Source organism: Oryza brachyantha, chromosome 4, assembly GCF_000231095.2.
Source record: "Oryza brachyantha chromosome 4, ObraRS2, whole genome shotgun sequence".
Classification (NCBI taxonomy): domain Eukaryota; kingdom Viridiplantae; phylum Streptophyta; class Magnoliopsida; order Poales; family Poaceae; genus Oryza; species Oryza brachyantha.
In genome coordinates this window covers 17,118,052-17,136,563 of record NC_023166.2, presented here as the reverse complement: position 1 = coordinate 17,136,563, position 18,512 = coordinate 17,118,052, and the positions used below count along the sequence as shown (strand labels likewise).

Below are 18,512 nucleotides of genomic sequence, written 5' to 3'. Positions count from 1 at the left end.
AACCCACCACCTCCTCCTCGCGCTCCCTCTCCAGTGCTCCTCTTCTCTTCTCTCTCTCGCCCCACTGGCACAGACACCGGCGCCGAGAGAGAGAGAGAGGGAGAGAGAGAGAGGCCAGAGGGGAGCCGTACGGCGGCGCGCTAGGGTTCGCCACGCCGCGCAGGATCTCTCGCGCCCCGAATGCAGCCGCCGCGCCGCTGATCCCGAGGACGTCGCCCTACCGCCGCCGCCCATGGCGCGGCGTCACGGGTGGCAGCTCCCCGCCCACACCTTGCAGGTGAGCTCGCGTTCGCGTGTCGCCTCACCTCCCCGCTCGCGGCCTTTTTGCTCGTGCGCGCAATGTGGCTACGGATCTCGCTGCGCGAGTGCAGAGAGTTTGCCATTCGGTGTTCTGAGCTTCTCATGAGCAGGGCTCGGTGCTGGTGCTATGGTTAGGTTCCGATGGGTCAATGTACTGATAACCGTTGTTTGATTTCGTATGATGTTTTCGCTCTATTCGCGTCTCTACTCCTGTTCCGTAAATATGTGTGTTTGATGCGATGTGTTGCTTTACCTGGATAATTTTACGCCACGCGAATTCACTCTGTACTCTAGATTCTGGAAACCACACTAGTAGGAGTATTTCAGTACGAGGATTTGATTTGCTTCTGCTGTTGCGACGCGGAGCTGTACCTCGATTTGATTTTCTTAATGGTTATGCTGCCTGAATTTTATGCGATGTCGTGATACCGCCCGCTATATGTGTCTGATTTGATCTGGCATGTAGCTTTGGCGATAAAAGTGGTACTTTTTGTTGGTTTTCTGTTGGTCGCGTCTGTGCTCTTACTTCTCTGATGTGATATGCGACCCTGGCCTTTGGGGTTCCCCTAGGCCCTAACTCTCCTTTTGTCTTCTTCCAGTTAGCCTACAGAGTACACGCTCTCTGATTTCATTTTTTTTCCTTTTTGAGAGCCCCCAATTTGATTTGATTTGTTTCTCATCCTTGAGTTAAACATTAGGATACCTTTGAAGTCATGATTTCTGATTGATTATTTGGATTATAATTTTAGTTACCTTTTTATGTTATTCGTTTAGAGTACAGCATATGCATCCGTGTTTGAAATGATGGACAACGTGCATCTTTTTTTTTTCTTTGCTTGTTTATATATTTCTTCGTTTGTGTGCTAAATTTGTGGCCTCTTTGTTGGGTCATGTACTTTCTTTCCTATGCAGATGCAGTCATGTCAATGGAAGCTATCTCATGTTTGCCTCTTATCAAAGGAATTACTCGAATAACTCTTTTTTTTTTTTGCAGGTGGTAGCTATAACAGTGTTCTTTTTGTTGTGTATAGAATTCTATGCTTTCTTTTCACCATTTCTCGGGAAGGACTTGTATCAATTTATCGCAATAGGTGTTTATAGTTTTCTGGTAAGGGTCTACTTTCCATTCACACATTGAGTTATTGAGGTGTAGATTTTGTTTGACAAGCGTCTGATGCCCATTTCTGACATTTCAGGCCTTATCAGTGCTAATTCTATATGTTAGATGTACTGCTATTGACCCCGCTGATCCTGGAATCATGATTACTGTCAATGGTGCTCTAACTTACAAGTCAGAAGGTATGCTCTAATACTTGAAGTCTTGAATGTAATTCATTTAATAGCAGGCATATGTTATACTAATATAGCATCTTGTTTTGGTCAAAAAGCAAACTTAGACTCTCAAGAAGAAACTAGCAAATCAGAATTGAGAACCTGTGAGGATACCCAAAAGAACAAATCATGTTTAGGATCTGGTTGTTTTTGTTGTGCTATGTATGTAAAAGAGGATTGTCGCAAAGAAGACGATGCTTACCAACAAGAAGATTATGGTGAGGAGGCACTCTTTTGCTCCCTTTGCCATGCAGAGGTACTTATGCCCACCTCCATCCTTACTACTTAGCATATGCAGAGCATACAATTTTTAAGACTTCCTATTCATTTTTTCCTCTTTTGCCAACAGTAAATATTTATCTGAAAAATGATTGAACTGTAAATATTTATCTGCTGCATCCATTGATTCAAGTTTACCTGCCCGTTTAGCACCCGTATATTTGACATGAACATGGTGCTACGAGCATACAATTGATGGTTGCATTACAACAGATGTGCATAACAAAAACTTCTCTTTCATCTGTATCATTTCAAATTATGCTTGCATGAACGTGGCCTGACCAGAACTATAATGTTGCAAGACTTCTGTAACAACCTTCAGGTGCTATATAGGAGGCAGAACTTTGCAAAAAGCTTTTAATAACAAGTCAATCAAATCGATTTTTGCCTATTAGGATTTTTTATGGGTGATTGGGTGGGGGTGCAATGTTTATGAGATCATATCAGTTATATAGTTAGTGCCATAGCATTTTATGCTGCTTATCTGTTTTGGTGTTTATGAAATATTAATGGATTATAAGTAGACATCATTTAACATATGTGTTTGCAGTGATGTTTCATTAACTGGTATCCCTGTTATATTCTGTTTACACGGATACACTGACAATCCAATGTTTTGGTTCATACTAAGTACCTTTTCCTTTATATTGATATAGGTGCGCAAAAATAGTAAACATTGTCGAAGTTGTGACAAATGTGTTGATGGTTTTGATCATCATTGCCGGGTAACTACTATGTTGAAGCTTCTATAGTTCAAAAACTTCACTTGCCTTTTTCCCTTCTGCTTCAGTTCGTTGAGATGGCTTTATTTTTTGTTTTTGATGCAGTGGCTGAACAATTGTGTTGGAAGGAAAAACTATATCACATTTCTGTGCCTTATGGCTGTGAGTCTTGCTTGGGTATGTAAAATAACCGAAACAATATTAATATTTCTAGCAATGTTTACATTCATTTAACTGCTGATAAGTATTTCATATTTCTAATTGTGATTGTCTGTAACCTTAAATGCATAAAGCTTGCTGTTGAGTGCGGAGTTGGTATTGCTGTTTTTGTCCGTTGCTTCACTGACAAAACAGCCATTGAAGATCAGATAGGGGAAAAGCTGGGGTATGGTCTTTCACGAGCACTCTTTGCAGCAATTGTGGTAAGTACATATAGTTGTGAAGCGTATAGTTGCATTAATTTTCATTTGTGTTTGAATTCCAGCTTGACTGCCTGTGAAGTTTGACAATTTAAGGCACATAATCAAATGGGTAGTACTTTGTGTAATGTTGCTGCTTTCTGAAATAATATGGAGTTTATTTGGTATGAAAAGAACTAGTCTTGTAATCTTGTTACACAAGGCAAAGAAACAGAATTCCACAGCAGCTGCGAGCAAACATTTTGACTGCCAAGTGCAAGCTGCGTCTGCTACAAATAATACTGGAAGTTTTTGCTCCCAGAAAACCATTTAAGTTAACCTAGTTAATAGTATTCTATATCTGGTTCTTATACGAGAATAGAAGTGCCTTTTCAACCATTCGTTTGCTCTTAAGAATAGAGCAAGTCTTTCATTTATGAAGAATGGGACATTGATAATGAAAACCATTCATTTGCTCTTGTTCGTAGTTACATAATTTCATACTGTTTGAATCATGTGGGTTTAGCTTTATGTGTACAATATATATTTTGTTGAACAAAGTATACAGCATCAGTCAAGAAAAGGATTATCTAAAAACATCCCTGTCTTTAGGCCCTGGGTACAGCTCTTTCGGTGCTTGCTTCAGTGCCACTGGGGGAGCTATTCTTCTTCCATATGATATTAATCCGGAAGGTTCGTGACTTTACTCTCCTTTATGAAGCTTTAGGCCCATTTTCCTCCATGGATTGAGTATGATATTGCTTTGTTGCACCATTTGTTTGCAGGGCATCACGACTTACGAATATGTTGTGGCAATGAGGGCTCAGAGTGAACCTCCTGGTCCTTCTGTCAATGATGAACAACAAAGCTTGCCATCATCTCCAATGAGTTCTGCACCGACTGCTTTCAGCGGGAGCTCGTTTGCACGGCACTACAAAGGTGCGTGGTGCACTCCACCGCGCATATTTATTGACCAGGTACGAATTCTGTCCAGTATTACTTCTAGAGTCCATGTCAACTTTTTAAGGCAGTTTATCACTTAATTATCTGGTGTTTGTGTTCTTGACACTGGAGGCACATTGATTTTTTATGCAGTGTTTCTTTCATTGGATTTATGCTTAGCTCACATGAACCTTATCATAGACTGCACGGTTTTTCAGTAAATGCATTAGACCTGTTGATTAAGAGTCCTCTGTGGTCCAGCATAGTCCTTGTTTCGAGGACAGATTTATCTATTATTTAGAAAAAATGCATATGTTTAATCCTGTCTATATAACACCACGTTGTGTAATCTGAAATTGAATTTATCTGTTACACTTTGAGAAAAAAAAACTGCATATGTTTGATTCTATCTGCATACACCACAGGATGAAATCATCCCACACCTGGAACCTGGAAGAGTACCTTCAACTGTTGATCCTGATAGCATGAACCCAGCTGAAAGAGCCAAACATCATCCTAAACGTCCTGTGCGCATTAGTGCGTGGAAGCTTGCAAAACTGGATTCAAACGAGGCCATGAAAGCAGCAGCAAGGGCTAGAGCCTCTTCATCTGTGCTGAAACCAGTCAATAGCGGTGCCCAATATGAGGCAGACCAGTGTTCCAGTGACAACGCCAGCTGTAGAAGCAGTGTTATGAGTGCTGATTTTGGAAATCACATTAATACTCGTTCTGTCCGGAATTCTCAGTACAAGTCCTCTTACCCACCCAGCAGAGCCAGTGCAGATGACATTGAGCTGTATCCCCAGACACCGAGCAGCTTTCAGAGCAACCCTCAGACCCCAACACCAATTTCAGAGCACCATCCTGCGAAGCATTTCAATCCAATTTACCAGACGTCAGCAAACAGGTCGCCATTCTCAGCAGTAGCAAGTGGTGTCAATGAAGTGTCTGTCTCAGATATCACCTCAAGGAGGTTTGGTGCACCGAACGCAGAAAGATCTTCTCGTTCATCTGTTTACTGGGATCAGGAAGCTGGCCGCTTCGTGTCTGCCCAGGCAAACCAAGGATCCAGTTCTCGTTTGCCCCGCACTGACCTTCTGTATACTGGCCAGTCTATATTTTTTGGTGGACCTCTGATGGCAGATCCTGCAACAAGAAGTTTCAGAGATCCTGGCGGTTCGAGCCAACGCGCTGGTGCTTCTCGGCCACATCAGCTCCCGGTGTTCGTTCCCAGTGATACCCAGAAAGATCGTTTCTCTAGACTACCTTGAATAAACTGTGTTTGGAGTAGTCTTCTGAAACAACTGTTGGTGCTGCTGGTTTATTCAATGTATAGTGCTTGGTTCTTACTACATCAGATCGATCGTAGGATATGATTTTTCTGCTATGCGGGTAGAAAATTGAGATTAATTTAGGTCTTGATGATGATTGTAGTACAAAATCATGCAACGTCTTCTGGTTCATAAGGGAAAATGGGCCAGAAGAATTTGCCAAACTAGACGAGCGTCTCGCTTGACGATATCCTCTTTTCTCAGTCGATAGTCACAAATCTTATCAGTTTTGCTCTCCTTGCAATCTCCAATGGATTATCCTGTAATTCTATGGCTGCTGTTCTGCGGCATGTCAAATGTCAAGGATATCTTGAATCCACATGAGAGCGTTGCCCACTTAGACCTGCCCGTGAGTATATATCTCGGTGGCTGCAATCATATTTTACGGTCAGCTTTTTCACGACCTTTTCAGGAACTACTCAAGTAATCCGTTCAAGGGAATAACTGTAGGGAATAACTGTCTAAGAGCAAGTTCAATAGTATAGTCAATTACTGGCTTCAATTTATCTATAGCTAATCTAATAACCAATGCATACAATAGTTAGCTACAAAACATTAATACATGGTCCTACATGTCATACACATATTTTGTCTTGGAACCTGTGTGCAGCTGACTACAAATTAGTAGCTTGCATCTCTTTTCTCTCACCTCTTATCTCTTTAAAATATACTTATAGCTGACTTATAGCCTGCTATTACCTGCTCTAAGGTTTGATCTAAAAGGGAAAGACAAGAAAACTGACCGGGTGGTTGCATTCTAAAGTTCTGATAGATTATGAATGAAACCGTGAAATTTGTGATAAGCGCTTATAAAGTAGTTAAAGATTATTCATGGTCAAAACGAAAAAAAATAAATATTAGAAAGTTTTCTGAGAAAAGTCTTTGAGAAAATCGTATCGTTTAGGAAATTAAAATGTGTGCCCGCTATAATCCATATTTCCATAGTCTTTATGAGAAGAAAAGGACGCTTTTAGTGGTGGTGCGTCTGCAGATTTGGTCCTCTTCAACTATCGGATAAAAGTGGCTGTACTTGTCATCAGAACGGCCTACTCCCGGCACGTGATAAAGACGTTTTTCGTGGTGAAACGCGATCACTATGACCATGTATGAAGTAGAAAAGCGACCGTTCCTTCCCCCATGGATTCGATCCTCCGCGCATTTTAGAGCCATGTACAACCTGCGTCTGGACGCACCATTGAAAAGCTGAAGGAGGTAGGCGGAAAATCGACCTTCATCGTCTGCCTAGTGCCATTCCGAGCCAATCCCTCGAGCGTACCTCTTTTAGGACGCGATTGGGCATCGCCGCGTACCAAAGAAAAAGATGGCGAACGAGATGCAATAGCGTCCCCGCAAACGAACCCAAGAAGAAAAAAGGCAGTAGCAAACAGGATGCTAGCGTCAGTGCAGCACGTATGAGACATGCGATCAACAAGCCGTGCCGGTTCAGATTCAATTTTATGCAGTGCAGAATCGATGCTACGCTACGTGTCGCGTCGCCAGCCGGCAGGCACAAGAGGCAAACTGAAGTTACTGAACCTACCAGCTCTCTCGGTTCGGCGACCATAGTGCTTTTTGCCGTGGAAAAATAGAAGTACCCCGGTTGCTATATGGACGCAGTTCAAGGTCTTCCAAGCCGCGGAGGCGACGGACGGGCGGGATCTTTGCACCGAGTTCGAGCAAGTCGGCGTCCACCACCGCGGATTCGGGAGCGCATCAACCGTTCGCGGAAGGGGAATCGGCCATCCACACGCGAACGGCGTGCGTGCCCGGCGGCGTAGGCTCCACCCCCCTGGACGACACCCCACACCTCCCGCGACTTTACCCGGCGGCCCGGAGTTAAAAGACTGGCTCCCCTCGCGCCACACGTCGTGACTCGTGACACGACGCGACGCGACCCGACCCGACCCCTGCATTCCTCGTTCGTTCCTGCCTTCCGGCCGGCCAAGCCACACGCATCTCTTTGCTGGTGTCGCTGTCCTCCTCTCCCCTCATAAGAACGTCCTAACAATTCATCTAAATTTGGTCATCCATATCTTCATTTAGATGATCATTTAAAACATTTTTATCCTTTATATTCTTTTATACTCCAACAAATCATCTATATATGACATTCTCTATATCTATTTAGAGCATTAGAGAGAAAACATCTAAATATAGAGGTTCTCTCCTAGTATAGATAACATGCAAAAATAGATGATGGAATAGATGTTCTGTTGGAGCTCAACTTTTACTCTTCATCCTCTATTTCTAAAATAAAGGATAGATGGATGAGCAGTTGGGGATGCTCTAAATATTTCCTCTCCGGGTAACACTACTACACTAGGAACGGGTACGAGGAAAGGCGTGAGCAGATGCGGGCGACACCGCAAAGTGTGCAAAAAAAAAAAAAAACTAACACCTCCTCGATGCTGTCGTGAACTCGTGATCGTCACTGCTTCACCGCTGCTGTTGTCCAGTGCCCCTTTCGGAACTCCGCTTTACCAACCGAGCCGTCCGCTGCTCGAAACGGACGATGCAGAGGGGCTGGGGGGTAGCGCGGGATTAGCGGGCGCGACGCAAAGGTGGACGGGACGGCGCACCGGCCCGGGGCTGAACCGAAGTGGAAAACTTGTAACCGAAGCGCGCGGCGCGTCGCGTGGCGTGGCGTGCGACGCCGACGCGCAACGCACGGCACACCCCATCCGGAGCTTGCCGGGCACCCGTTGGGCGTTGCCATTGGGGTGGTGTTTGGTGCACTCGTCGTGCGCGTCGTCTGGCCGGCGCCGAACTACCCTTGCCTATAGCAGGAACGAAGGTTATCCGTTGGTTTGTTGGTACTAAAGCATATGTCACTGACGCGAGGGCTGGAACAGGCGACTACTCCATTAAGCATGGAGCCCTGCAATGCTGATTAATTTGGCAATAGGAGAAGATCGGTTGCAGAAGCAAATGAGCAGTTCCGAATGATGCGTTTTGAGCTTATCCGACGCCAAATCTTATCCACAAACAAGTTATATCAGGTATTAAATGGTCGCTCATAGTGCCAATATTTTGTAAGAAACGTTGGGACAGGATTCACACATCTTATATGGTCAACCAATATGGCTAGTGAGATTTTGCTTGCTATAGTTCCACCGGTTCAGCAAAAACTTGGACCAGTCGGTATTAACAGTAAACATTTAAGTCCGTCACTGTTTGTAAAAGACAATTGCCTGAAAACAACACAATTAGGATGGTGCTAAAAACAATCCACAAATGAAAAATACTATTTTGACTATTAAATTTAATTTTACTGTTCTTGTAAACAAACATAAAGTAAGATGGATTCATACTCCATTGTTATTTCAAAGGCCTCAGTAGCACCTAAGGTCCTGGGTTTGACTCCTCGTTGAAGTGAATTTTCTAGGATTTTTCTAACGGCTTTGTACTTTCAATGGGAGTAGACGTGACCGTCGACAACGAGGCGCCCGTGGTGACTTTAGGATTCTCTAGATTTACTGGTCAGTCTTCGGAGGTGCTCATAGAGGGGTTTGCGTGCGTGCGTTCTTAGGGGAGAGTGTACGTGCGTTGTGAGCGTCTGCGTTATACCGTGTTCTTAAAAAATACAACTAGTATGATGATCCGTACATATTGCGTGTGTAGCAACATTATAAATTGAATCTATACATGTTACCTTGATATTGATTCTTTTTATTTTTTTTAATTTGAATTACATTTTTTCTAAATTGTATTTCTAAGTGTGACCTCATTTTAGTTCCTTCAATTTTTAGTTACCAAATTATATTTATACTTGCATTCTAGACTGTATTTATACATAAACTCTTTTCTACGTAATATTTACTTTTCAAATCAAGTTTTAGACACTTCCAAATTGTATTTATACATTGTTTCTTTCTCTTAATATTACTTAATTTTAATCAGAATTTTATAAGTTTCTAAATTATATTTATAGATAGATTCTTCACTCAATTATTAATCATTTTTATATTAATCCAATTTTTGTGTTTTATACTATATTAACATATTTCACTTTTATTTTTATTTTTAAAGTTATATTTCTAATCAGAGTCTTTCTTGTTTTTAATTAATGTGCGATTTTAAAGCCCATAAGAGTGAACATGGTGACTACTATTCACTCAGTATTACTATTTTTAAAATTTTCAATCCAAATTTTGTTTTTTTTCTAAACTGTGTTTACAATTGAACTTTTTTACTTTTAATTCCAAATTGTATTTCTAACCATATTATTTTTTCGATTAATGTGAGATTTTCTAGCCCGTGAGAGCGAATGTGATTACTCATTTCCTATTAGATATTTATAAGAAACGCTGCATATCATTGACCAGAGTGCACCAACAGTTAATACACACCACCTATAACAGGAGAAGATGTTGATAGTTGTTGATATAAGTTGTTTCAGTACTACATAAATAATACAAACCACTTGGTTATATGATATCACAAAAATTATTTTTTATTAATGTATTACATTTATTTTATATTATAAGATTATTCTGACCCTCAGTAGATTCATATGGATGATAAATATGAACCCATATATAAAACATATTCATTGATACATGAATAAATTTAAGTGGTGATAAACCATTCTATAATATAAAACAGAAAGTGTACCACTTAGGGGCGGATCCAGGAAAAAATCATAGGGGGGCTGACCAAACCGGCTGCATGTGCGGGTGCGCCCCTGTCGCCCTCTGGCGTGCCGCGTGTGTCGGGCTCCCTGCCATGCCACGCGCCGCTGCCGACCCCTACCGCGTGCGTAGGTCACTCACCGCTCGGCCCGCTCCTACGCGCTCGTCGTCAGCTACCAGCTGACGATCACCTTCGCCGCTCCGTGCGTATATCGTTCATCCCAGCCGCCTGAGATTGGGTGGGTGTGAGTGAGGATTAGGGTATTGTGGTGGGAAGGGGTGCGGATTGGGATTAATGGACGGTTTAGATGGAAACAGATGAAAATGGATGGCTGAATGTTGATGGCTGTGTTCTAAGTGGGCTAGGCCAAGAAAACAAATTTGCTAGGCTTCTTTTCATAACGGTTCAACTAATTTTAAATTCTACCTTCGATCACAAACTGAAGAACTCCATCCTCATCCCACGAAATCACAGAGAAAATTTGTAGGGGGCTCAGGGGGTCTCCATGGGATCGGCGCCGGTAGTGGGGGCTGAAGACCCCCAGCCCCCATGCCACCTCCGTCGCTGGTACCACTACAGCCCTGCTCTGCTTTTTAAATTTGACACCGTTGTCTTTCATGTTCATATTTGATTGTTTGTCTTATTAAAAAATTATATAAGTATTAATTAATATTTTATTGTAACTTTATTTATGATTATATACAATTTAAGCATGACATATAATTTTAGTGATGTCAAATAAAAAAAAGGAGGAAGTACATACATGCTCTAGTCTTGGAATCCAACTTTAAGGTGCATGTTAAAGTAAAAATAGCGTACCACTAACAAAGCTATGTAAAAAAATAAAATTAGGGTATACTTCATATGTGCGGTCTAGTCTTGAAATTCAACTTTTGAGAGTACATGTCAAAGTAAACACTATTCATCGTCCGGTATTTATCGGGCCTACCGGATTTAGAAGGTAGCCCACTGGCTTTCGCTAAACCGACGATCCCACTACCCCTATTCCTTCCAACCCTGAAACACCGCGGTTTACTACTACTTTATCCGTTCCTTCAAAAAGGCAAGGAAAAAAGGCAGAGATGGCTTTGCTTCTATATAAGCCAGGGTCACTCCGAGCCGAGCTTCCCACACACACTTGTCACCTTCTCTCCCCGCAGCGCAGCGATAAGCCCGTGACCCGCTCGCGCCACCCGTCCGTCCTCCGACTCCGAGTCCAACCCCGAGCAGAGGGATGCAGCCCGTGCCCATGGTGGCCAGGAAGCTTCTAGAGCAGGCGACCGCCGCGCCGCCGGCGCTGGGCGGATCCATCGCCGACGACAGGGACATCGTCATCATCCTCGCCTCGCTCCTCTGCGCGCTCATCTGCGTGCTCGGCATCGGCCTCGTGGCGCGCTGCGCGTGCTCCCACCGCGGCGGCGGCGGCGGCCCCGACGCGGCCGCCGCCAACAGGGGCGTCAAGAAGGCGGTGCTCCGCGCGATCGCCACGGTCGAGTACGTCTCCCCCGGAGGCGGAAAAGCGGGGGCGGAGGAGGCGGGGCAGGGGCAGGAGCAGGAGCAGTCCGAGTGCGCCATCTGCCTCTCCGACTTCGAGCACGGCGACGCCATGCGCGTGCTGCCCCAGTGCGGCCACGCGTTCCACGCCGCCTGCGTCGACAAGTGGCTGCGCGGGCACTCCTCCTGCCCCTCGTGCCGCCGGATCCTGGTCCTCCAGCTTCCCCCAGGCGAGCGGTGCCAGCGCTGCGGCGCGCGGCCGGAGCCAGCCGACGCCGCCAGCGCGGTCTGGAAGCCGACCCACTACAGCGAGGTCCCGCCCTTCTTGCCGTAGAAGCGCGCGCGCTCCGGAGATTCCGGGCTAGAGCTAGAAAGAGGAACAGAGAAACCGACCAATCCATAAGCCTGAGATGGTCAAATTTCTCGTTTGCTTGCTAGATTTTAGTGCCTAGCTAGCTGGAAATGGATAGCATTTGGGAACATTTGGAGTTAGGGATCCTGGTTTGCATCTTGCAAGTGGATGACTGCAGCTTTTAGCTCTGTACATTTTGTAAAGTGAGAATAAAGATTTCGCAATTTAGCTTCAATTGAGAGGATCCGAATGCTTTGCTCCCCAGTTGTGACCGACAATGGTTCTGATTCCGAGTAATTTGACAAAGCCTTTCAATTTAGCAAGTGGATGGTAATACTAGCAACATCCATGGTTATCAACTTGATCATCTGTGCAGTACCGCTGCAACATGAATCCGCATTCATTTCGTTAACATACACCGCTTTAACGCCCTTTGCATGGTGTAACCGCTAGAGTACAAGATATGTATACTGCAGAGATCCTATTCCCTAATATGATACTACTTCCATACTCCGAATTTATATTTAAAACAACTCCTGTATTAAGATGTCCTTGTTTATTGGGTAGTAAAAATCCCTTCTGTCGGTGCTAGATGACTAGATGTATTTGCTGCCTGCCGTCTGATCAACATGACTATAACTCCATGGTACTGGTTAGTGGTTACCATCTTCAAGAAAACGTTGTCACTGTCGACTTATAATATTTATGTGCGAAAAAAAAACTTCCCACATTAACAAGCTCTGAAATTATTCAGAATATTTTTTTACTAATATGATGGAAGCACTTTTTACAGCCCGTTTCAAACGTGTGAATTTCTCTTTTTTAACGCGGCAAATTCTCAATTTCTCATCCAATAAACCGATCATGTGTTATCCAGTTGTCCTCGGTACTTTGAGACATTGATCTTCCTCCAAAGACTTTGGCATATTTTAATTGAAAAATCCCCCTTTTACAAAAAGTAAATTGAAAACATGTGAAACAAGATCATAGCAAAAAGAGTTGAACGACTTTGGTCACTTTAGCCTTGTCACGCTAGCTTATGATTGGCTCGAGAATCTGAACTAGAATACCAGCGCACTCTGCTCAAGTGATCAGTCATTCAGTCCTAACTCCTAACTCCGAGTAAGCAATAGTTAACTTATATGCACCTGCCACTAATTTAACAGTTGAAACAAACAAAAAGTAAAGCATCGCTACCCAAGTCGGCGAAATGGCAAAATAAACGCAGAAAGTAATCCTACATGAGCAGCAGTCATGATCAAAGTAATCACTGAGCGTGTTGTGTGCCGGAAAAGCTCAATTCACACACTAGTTTAAGGAGCAAGAGATAAGATAAGAGCTAGTTCTCGTTTTTTTCCCAATTGTGGGCTGCACTAATTAAGAACGATATCATGGATTGGATTTCGGCCTCATGTTGGCATGGTAACCGCGACTAGTGCTTGCCGGAATAAAACATGAGAATGGTAAAAACCGTGATTTCTCACGTGGTTTTTACGGCCGAAACCGTGATTATCGTGAGTAAACCACGGGGAGAAGATATTTAAAAACAAGAAAATTTGTAGATATCAAATGCAAAAAAGCTTTAAAAAATCTGAAAAAATACAAAAAAAATAAGAAACATATTTTGTGACTATATTTGTGACATTTAGAACAAGTTATAGAGAAACAAAAAAAATTTGACATAACATTTTCTAAATTCTTGACATTGCAACATACAAACATACACCGCATATCACACTTCACCAAATAATTCACATCAATAATAAGTAACAACAACTTTATTTTAATTATTGCGTCATAAATATACCTACTACCCATTATTACGAACAAAATTATTATGCACATATAATTTTTCTCCATACATATTTTTCGTATATCCATCGTTGTATATTTGTATTTCAACATTATGTACAACATGTGTGTCTAGTGCAAATTAATAATGACTCAACAACAAAATATTCTTAACCATCTTCTTACGAAGTATTATTTGCAATAGGCTATTTTTTAATTTTTTTCTCCCAGAATTCTCGGTTATGATTTTTAGTTACGCCAAAAATATATATTTTCATGAATTTCTTTGACAAAACTATACTATATATTAATCTATATAACATATATTTTCATTAAATTTCCTCAAAAAATTTAAATCCTGCTCAAATTTAAACTTAAAACCGTGCTAAATACTGTAGCACACCCCGTAAAGGACCCGGTAACCACGGTAACGAGAACCTTGGAGCTGGCTGTGGCCAAACAAAAAAAGCTTGAAGTCAAAGAATATTTTTCTTATCCAATAAAAGAACCGAAAATTCATTGGATCCGACACCCTAGCCATCCGCCAGGGCCCGGGCACGACTATACGCACATAAAATAAAATTCAAATACGAGTATATCTATTCGTTATACTGCTTCAGGGAAAAAAATAAAGCACAAATCTATATGGCACTACCTTTCAGTTTCTTGGTTCCCAATATTGTTGGGTATTCCTTGTGATAACATATAGTAGTATACACGTTGACGATAACGCACAGTTGACATGAAGGCGTCCGTGTAGCCAGCCACGGTAGCAGGGAGGGTGACTATACCTGTAGTAGTACTGCGCATGCACATGCCTATCACCTCCGTGCTCAAGAGCAGTGTTCAGCGGTTGCTTGCGTGCGTTGCATATGCCCGGGTCAATGGAAATATGGACCAGCATGGCATTTTGACTCCCGCACCGAGGTCGGCGGGCGAGAACGCGGATGTGTGCGCGATGCTTTGCTGCGGAGCCGTTTGTACGATCGGCCGACCGGGGACAATTCCGGGCGACTTGGCCACTTGTGTGGCAGCTTCCGAATCCGCCGGCGCTGCTTCCGAATCCGCAGCGCCCGTCGGGGTTTGCGGTAGTGGGGCATCGTACGGGGGTGAGCCGACAGCCGAGCGTCCGGTGGATTCGTGGCCGAACGAGCGGGCGCCATCTCGGACGGCACACGTGGCTCGAGTCGTGTACCGCGCACCGCCCAGCCCAGCCCCGTGCCGAATTGAACGAGCAGCTGGCTTGGACTGGACAGTCACTGGACTGTGGAGCTACTGATATACATTTTGCTACTCATTCGAGTATTTTTTTTCTTGAAATCATATAAGTGTATCTGTAGTACAATTATAATGCACTTACATATTATATATGTGCGGCTTATAAATTAGCTATATAGACTCACTAAAGATAATATTCATTAAATGAGCATCACTAAACAAACTGATGTTTTATATTAATATAGAAAATATTGGGGTGACTATAACATAAAAAATATTACGTAATTTTTTTTTTAATAAAAACACCACCACACCCGACAACATCTACTCACATCAAAGAGCTTGCCCGAGCCAATCATCATGATACAAGACCAAATGCCACTATACATATAACATTTGCCATCGACCGTCCACCAAAACCTCCACACAAAAGAAACATGGACGGTCATTTTGGATTTTGGATGTTGTGTTCACACTTTTCAAGATCCTAAACAACGTGTCTCATGTAAAAAAAAGTATATATATATATATATATATATATATATATATATATATATATATATATATATATATATAAAGGTTCCTCCTTAGACTTTTTTAAAAAACAAGATTTTCATTTTATAGTAGTTTTAGTCATCTATATCCTTAAATAGCTATAAAATAATCCTTCAATCTTAAAATCGTAGCTATCTCAAACACCATTGTGATCTCCTAGACTAAAAGTTCCTGGTTAGGGAAAAAAAAAACTTCTGATGAACCATCTCTGCTAGGTGTATAACCTAGATTGGAATTAATTATCAATGAACTTCATTGTAACTTCCTATCTGACATCTCAACGAAACAGAAAACTCTACATAAAATCTCCGGCCCTAAGTGCCAAAACTTACTACCCATATTTAACGTGTATACAATTTTTCCATGTGAATCTAGTGTGTTTTGTCTCTCGCTATAAATCAACGGTTGACAATTGTGCACTTTGAGAGAAATGCATGGCTTAGATATGAACATACCGATTTAGGACCCACATATCATGGACATATGAAATAGAAAATATGTAAACACTATGTAAACACACTGCTGTATCAGCGACAGAAATTGAATGCCCCAAAACCGGAGAGGGTATTCTTGTTTACGTTATCAATGTTATGGTTTACAGTATTATGGTTGATATTATCATTGTTATGGTTTATTTGCAGGTCATCATTTGGCTTTACGAGGACAAAGCAAAATAAAATATTTGTAAATAAAAAATAATTTATGAACAAACTATGATGAAAAAACTCTAAAATTAATTTAAAATTTAATATTTAAAACTTAAATTTTAGCTTATAAACATAAATAGAAGAGAATAGACAAGACCCTTATTTATTTAATTAAATCTTATAAATTATATTTTCAGTAGCTTGGCCCAAGATAGGTAGGAGGTTAATCATACCCAATTTGTTTTTAAGAGCAAAGCTAATAATATAGCCATCATGTAAGCTATAATACTCTTTGCGGCTTTTTCTCAGTTCACTCATATAATAGTTAGATATTTATTATTAATATATGACTTACTTATCTCTCACAGAGTTTCTTGATTCTTATGCCCGAGCCGGCTATAAGCTTTTAGCCTGCTTCTCCCCTCTCTTCTCTTCTCTCTTGTCCACCTCAATATTTAACTGACTTATATATAGTATGCTGTTATACTTGCTCTAACTAGGTGTTATCTATCAGACTATCACCTGCCAGTTGCCACCCCCGAAAATTAGGAAATCGTTAATAACTAGTGTGGAGGTGCCAACAAATCCTCAATTTCCCCGTGTAATAAGCGCGTGTGGCTAATCCTACCCACTAAGCCACTTATATTATAACTTTATAACAAACAAATGAAAATCGTCCACCCGTTGGAAAAAGCGACGTATCTAACCAAGTCGGCAAAAGGCAAAAGAAACTCAAAATTAAGTAATCTTGCAAGAGCAATCAGGTCAAGCTAATCTTTGTGCACGTTGTGTGATCCAAAAGTTCAACCGACGCACTAGTTTAATCGTAAATTTGCACGAGAGATAAGATAAGAATTACTTCCCGTATTTTTTTGGGCGTCCGTGGGCCGGCCGCACTAGTTAGAACAATATTTTGGATTGGGTCAGTGTATGAGTTTATAACTCAGGACTAGTTGGAGCAGCCAGACCACCCGGTTATTTTCTAGTTAAGGGTATTTACAGTACAATATACCAGACAAACTAACACTGGACACTGTTCTTTTAATAAAAACACTATCAGTTTATATTTATGTCACCAGTCTCTCAAATTAAGAATGTATTTGATTGCTAGCCACAGTTTACTATGGTTCGTTATGTCTAACTTTAAACAACTTGGCAGCTATTTGTTTGCAGGCACAATTATGATAAGATTCTCTTTGAGCAAACTAGATTCCAAATGTCAACGAATTGGAAAAGTGTGACAAGATCCCGTTTCATGATGTGGCTAAAGATTCGATAACCTTAATTTAAGGAAGTGTGGTAATTTTTGTTAGTTCGGGGTGGCAAAGTGTGGCTGACAACCAAACAAATCTCAGGTCTTGAAAGTAGGGTAAAAGCAATGTCTTCTCATGCAAGACCTTATTCCTTTATCTTTATTCATTTGCTCACTTGTTATATTATCTTTTGTTATATATGTCAGTTTATTTAATTATATAGACTTTATCCTGATTATTGCATTGTAAATGGCCTCGTGGGCTCAACTACACCTCAATTTTCTTTATCATATAAAACTTATTATATAATATTTTAAATCAAATAAATCAAATTTTCATGTTTTCAATAACTAATATGTAATTAATTATATACTAATTACATTTCTTGTTTTACTTATAGCTAATTAGCCAAATCTCTGCTTTGAAAAGACCAATTTCCACTCTCGATACAACCATGCCATTAGCAGCTAGTACAGGTTGTGTTGTAACGGGATTTTAACTAAAAATAATCATTAACCCATTATTATTATTGTATATATCATCTATTAATTGATGTATATATGGTCTCTAATGTTTTTTCTTTTTATATAAAAAGTAGAGATTTGGTGATGAATGGCTGACATATAATCCCTCTGCTATCTTTTTTTCAAAAAATGTATTAGAGATGTTTTTTTTTGACAACTATGTATTAGAGATGTTGATGGGATGATAACATATTCAAGATTACCCCTACTACTTTAAAGAAGTATGGATTGGATTTTTCATGTTCATACAAGGGGCCTCTGCTTTTCTTTCAAACCCTTTGTTTCTGGAGGCGTTCTAAGATAGCAGTATTCCGTGTTGCCGATTAAGGGTAAAGCTAGTGGAACTAATGCAAATCCGTAGGGATATGGTGATTAAAGTAGCAGCTCAAGATAACCCGCATGCTTATCGCGCCGGGCGTGCTTAGTTAGTGCCAACAGCTGATAGCGCTGTGTCAATCAATCAGTCGAATCGAACGGATCGGGCGCTCTGAATCCGCTAGCGATATCTCGGCGGCGGCAAGTTGGCGTGCTGGCGGGGGGTGGGGATAAGACCCTGTCAAAAAGCAGCCGTGAGCCGCTCCGCTCGCCGGAACCCGCAGCGCGCGTTCCTGTTGGTCTCGGTGGTTCGGTCGACCGGCGCGTGGTGCCCGTGTGGGCGTGGCGCTGATGATGCGGTGAAGCGGCGGGTGTCGTGGTCCGCGGGACCGGTAGGGGACGTCGCCTTCGCTCGTGTTGCCGCCGC

The 18,512-nt window shown here is 41.8% G+C and overlaps 2 protein-coding genes across 3 annotated transcripts; both read left to right on the top strand.

Moving 5' to 3' along the window:
• On the top strand, positions 1 to 5,634 carry LOC102721270 (protein S-acyltransferase 21-like). Of its 2 annotated transcripts, XM_006653645.3 has the most exons (10): positions 1 to 277; positions 1,295 to 1,408; positions 1,497 to 1,599; positions 1,689 to 1,888; positions 2,568 to 2,636; positions 2,739 to 2,810; positions 2,927 to 3,055; positions 3,644 to 3,724; positions 3,817 to 4,008; positions 4,399 to 5,634. In XM_006653645.3, the coding sequence occupies exons 1-10, from the start codon at positions 233 to 235 to the stop codon at positions 5,242 to 5,244; spliced, it is 1,851 nt and encodes a 616-aa protein (XP_006653708.1). In that variant the 5' UTR covers positions 1 to 232; the 3' UTR covers positions 5,245 to 5,634. The 2 variants fall into 2 exon arrangements, with proteins under 2 accessions (XP_006653708.1, XP_040379667.1); XM_040523733.1 differs by lacking the exon at positions 1 to 277 and having other exon boundaries at positions 1,135 to 1,408.
• Positions 5,635 to 11,071: 5,437 nt separating this feature from the next.
• LOC102720983 (probable E3 ubiquitin-protein ligase ATL44) lies at positions 11,072 to 12,046 on the top strand. Its single transcript, XM_040523310.1, has one exon. The coding sequence runs from the start codon at positions 11,171 to 11,173 to the stop codon at positions 11,762 to 11,764; it is 594 nt and encodes a 197-aa protein (XP_040379244.1). The 5' UTR covers positions 11,072 to 11,170; the 3' UTR covers positions 11,765 to 12,046.
• Positions 12,047 to 18,512: the final 6,466 nt, after the last annotated feature.

What these genes read in the sequence shown, in the direction of transcription:
- LOC102721270 (XM_040523733.1), top strand. Translation starts at nt 1,241, where the DNA reads ATGTTTGCCTCTTATCAAAGGAATTACTCGAATAACTCTTTTTTTTTT. An exon ending in GTTTTGATCATCATTGCCGG is followed by an intron (nt 2,637 to 2,738) that starts GTAACTACTATG and finishes TTTTTGATGCAG; the next exon opens with TGGCTGAACAATTGTGTTGG. An exon ending in TGGCTGTGAGTCTTGCTTGG is followed by an intron (nt 2,811 to 2,926) that starts GTATGTAAAATA and finishes AAATGCATAAAG; the next exon opens with CTTGCTGTTGAGTGCGGAGT.
- LOC102720983 (XM_040523310.1), top strand. Translation starts at nt 11,171, where the DNA reads ATGCAGCCCGTGCCCATGGTGGCCAGGAAGCTTCTAGAGCAGGCGACC.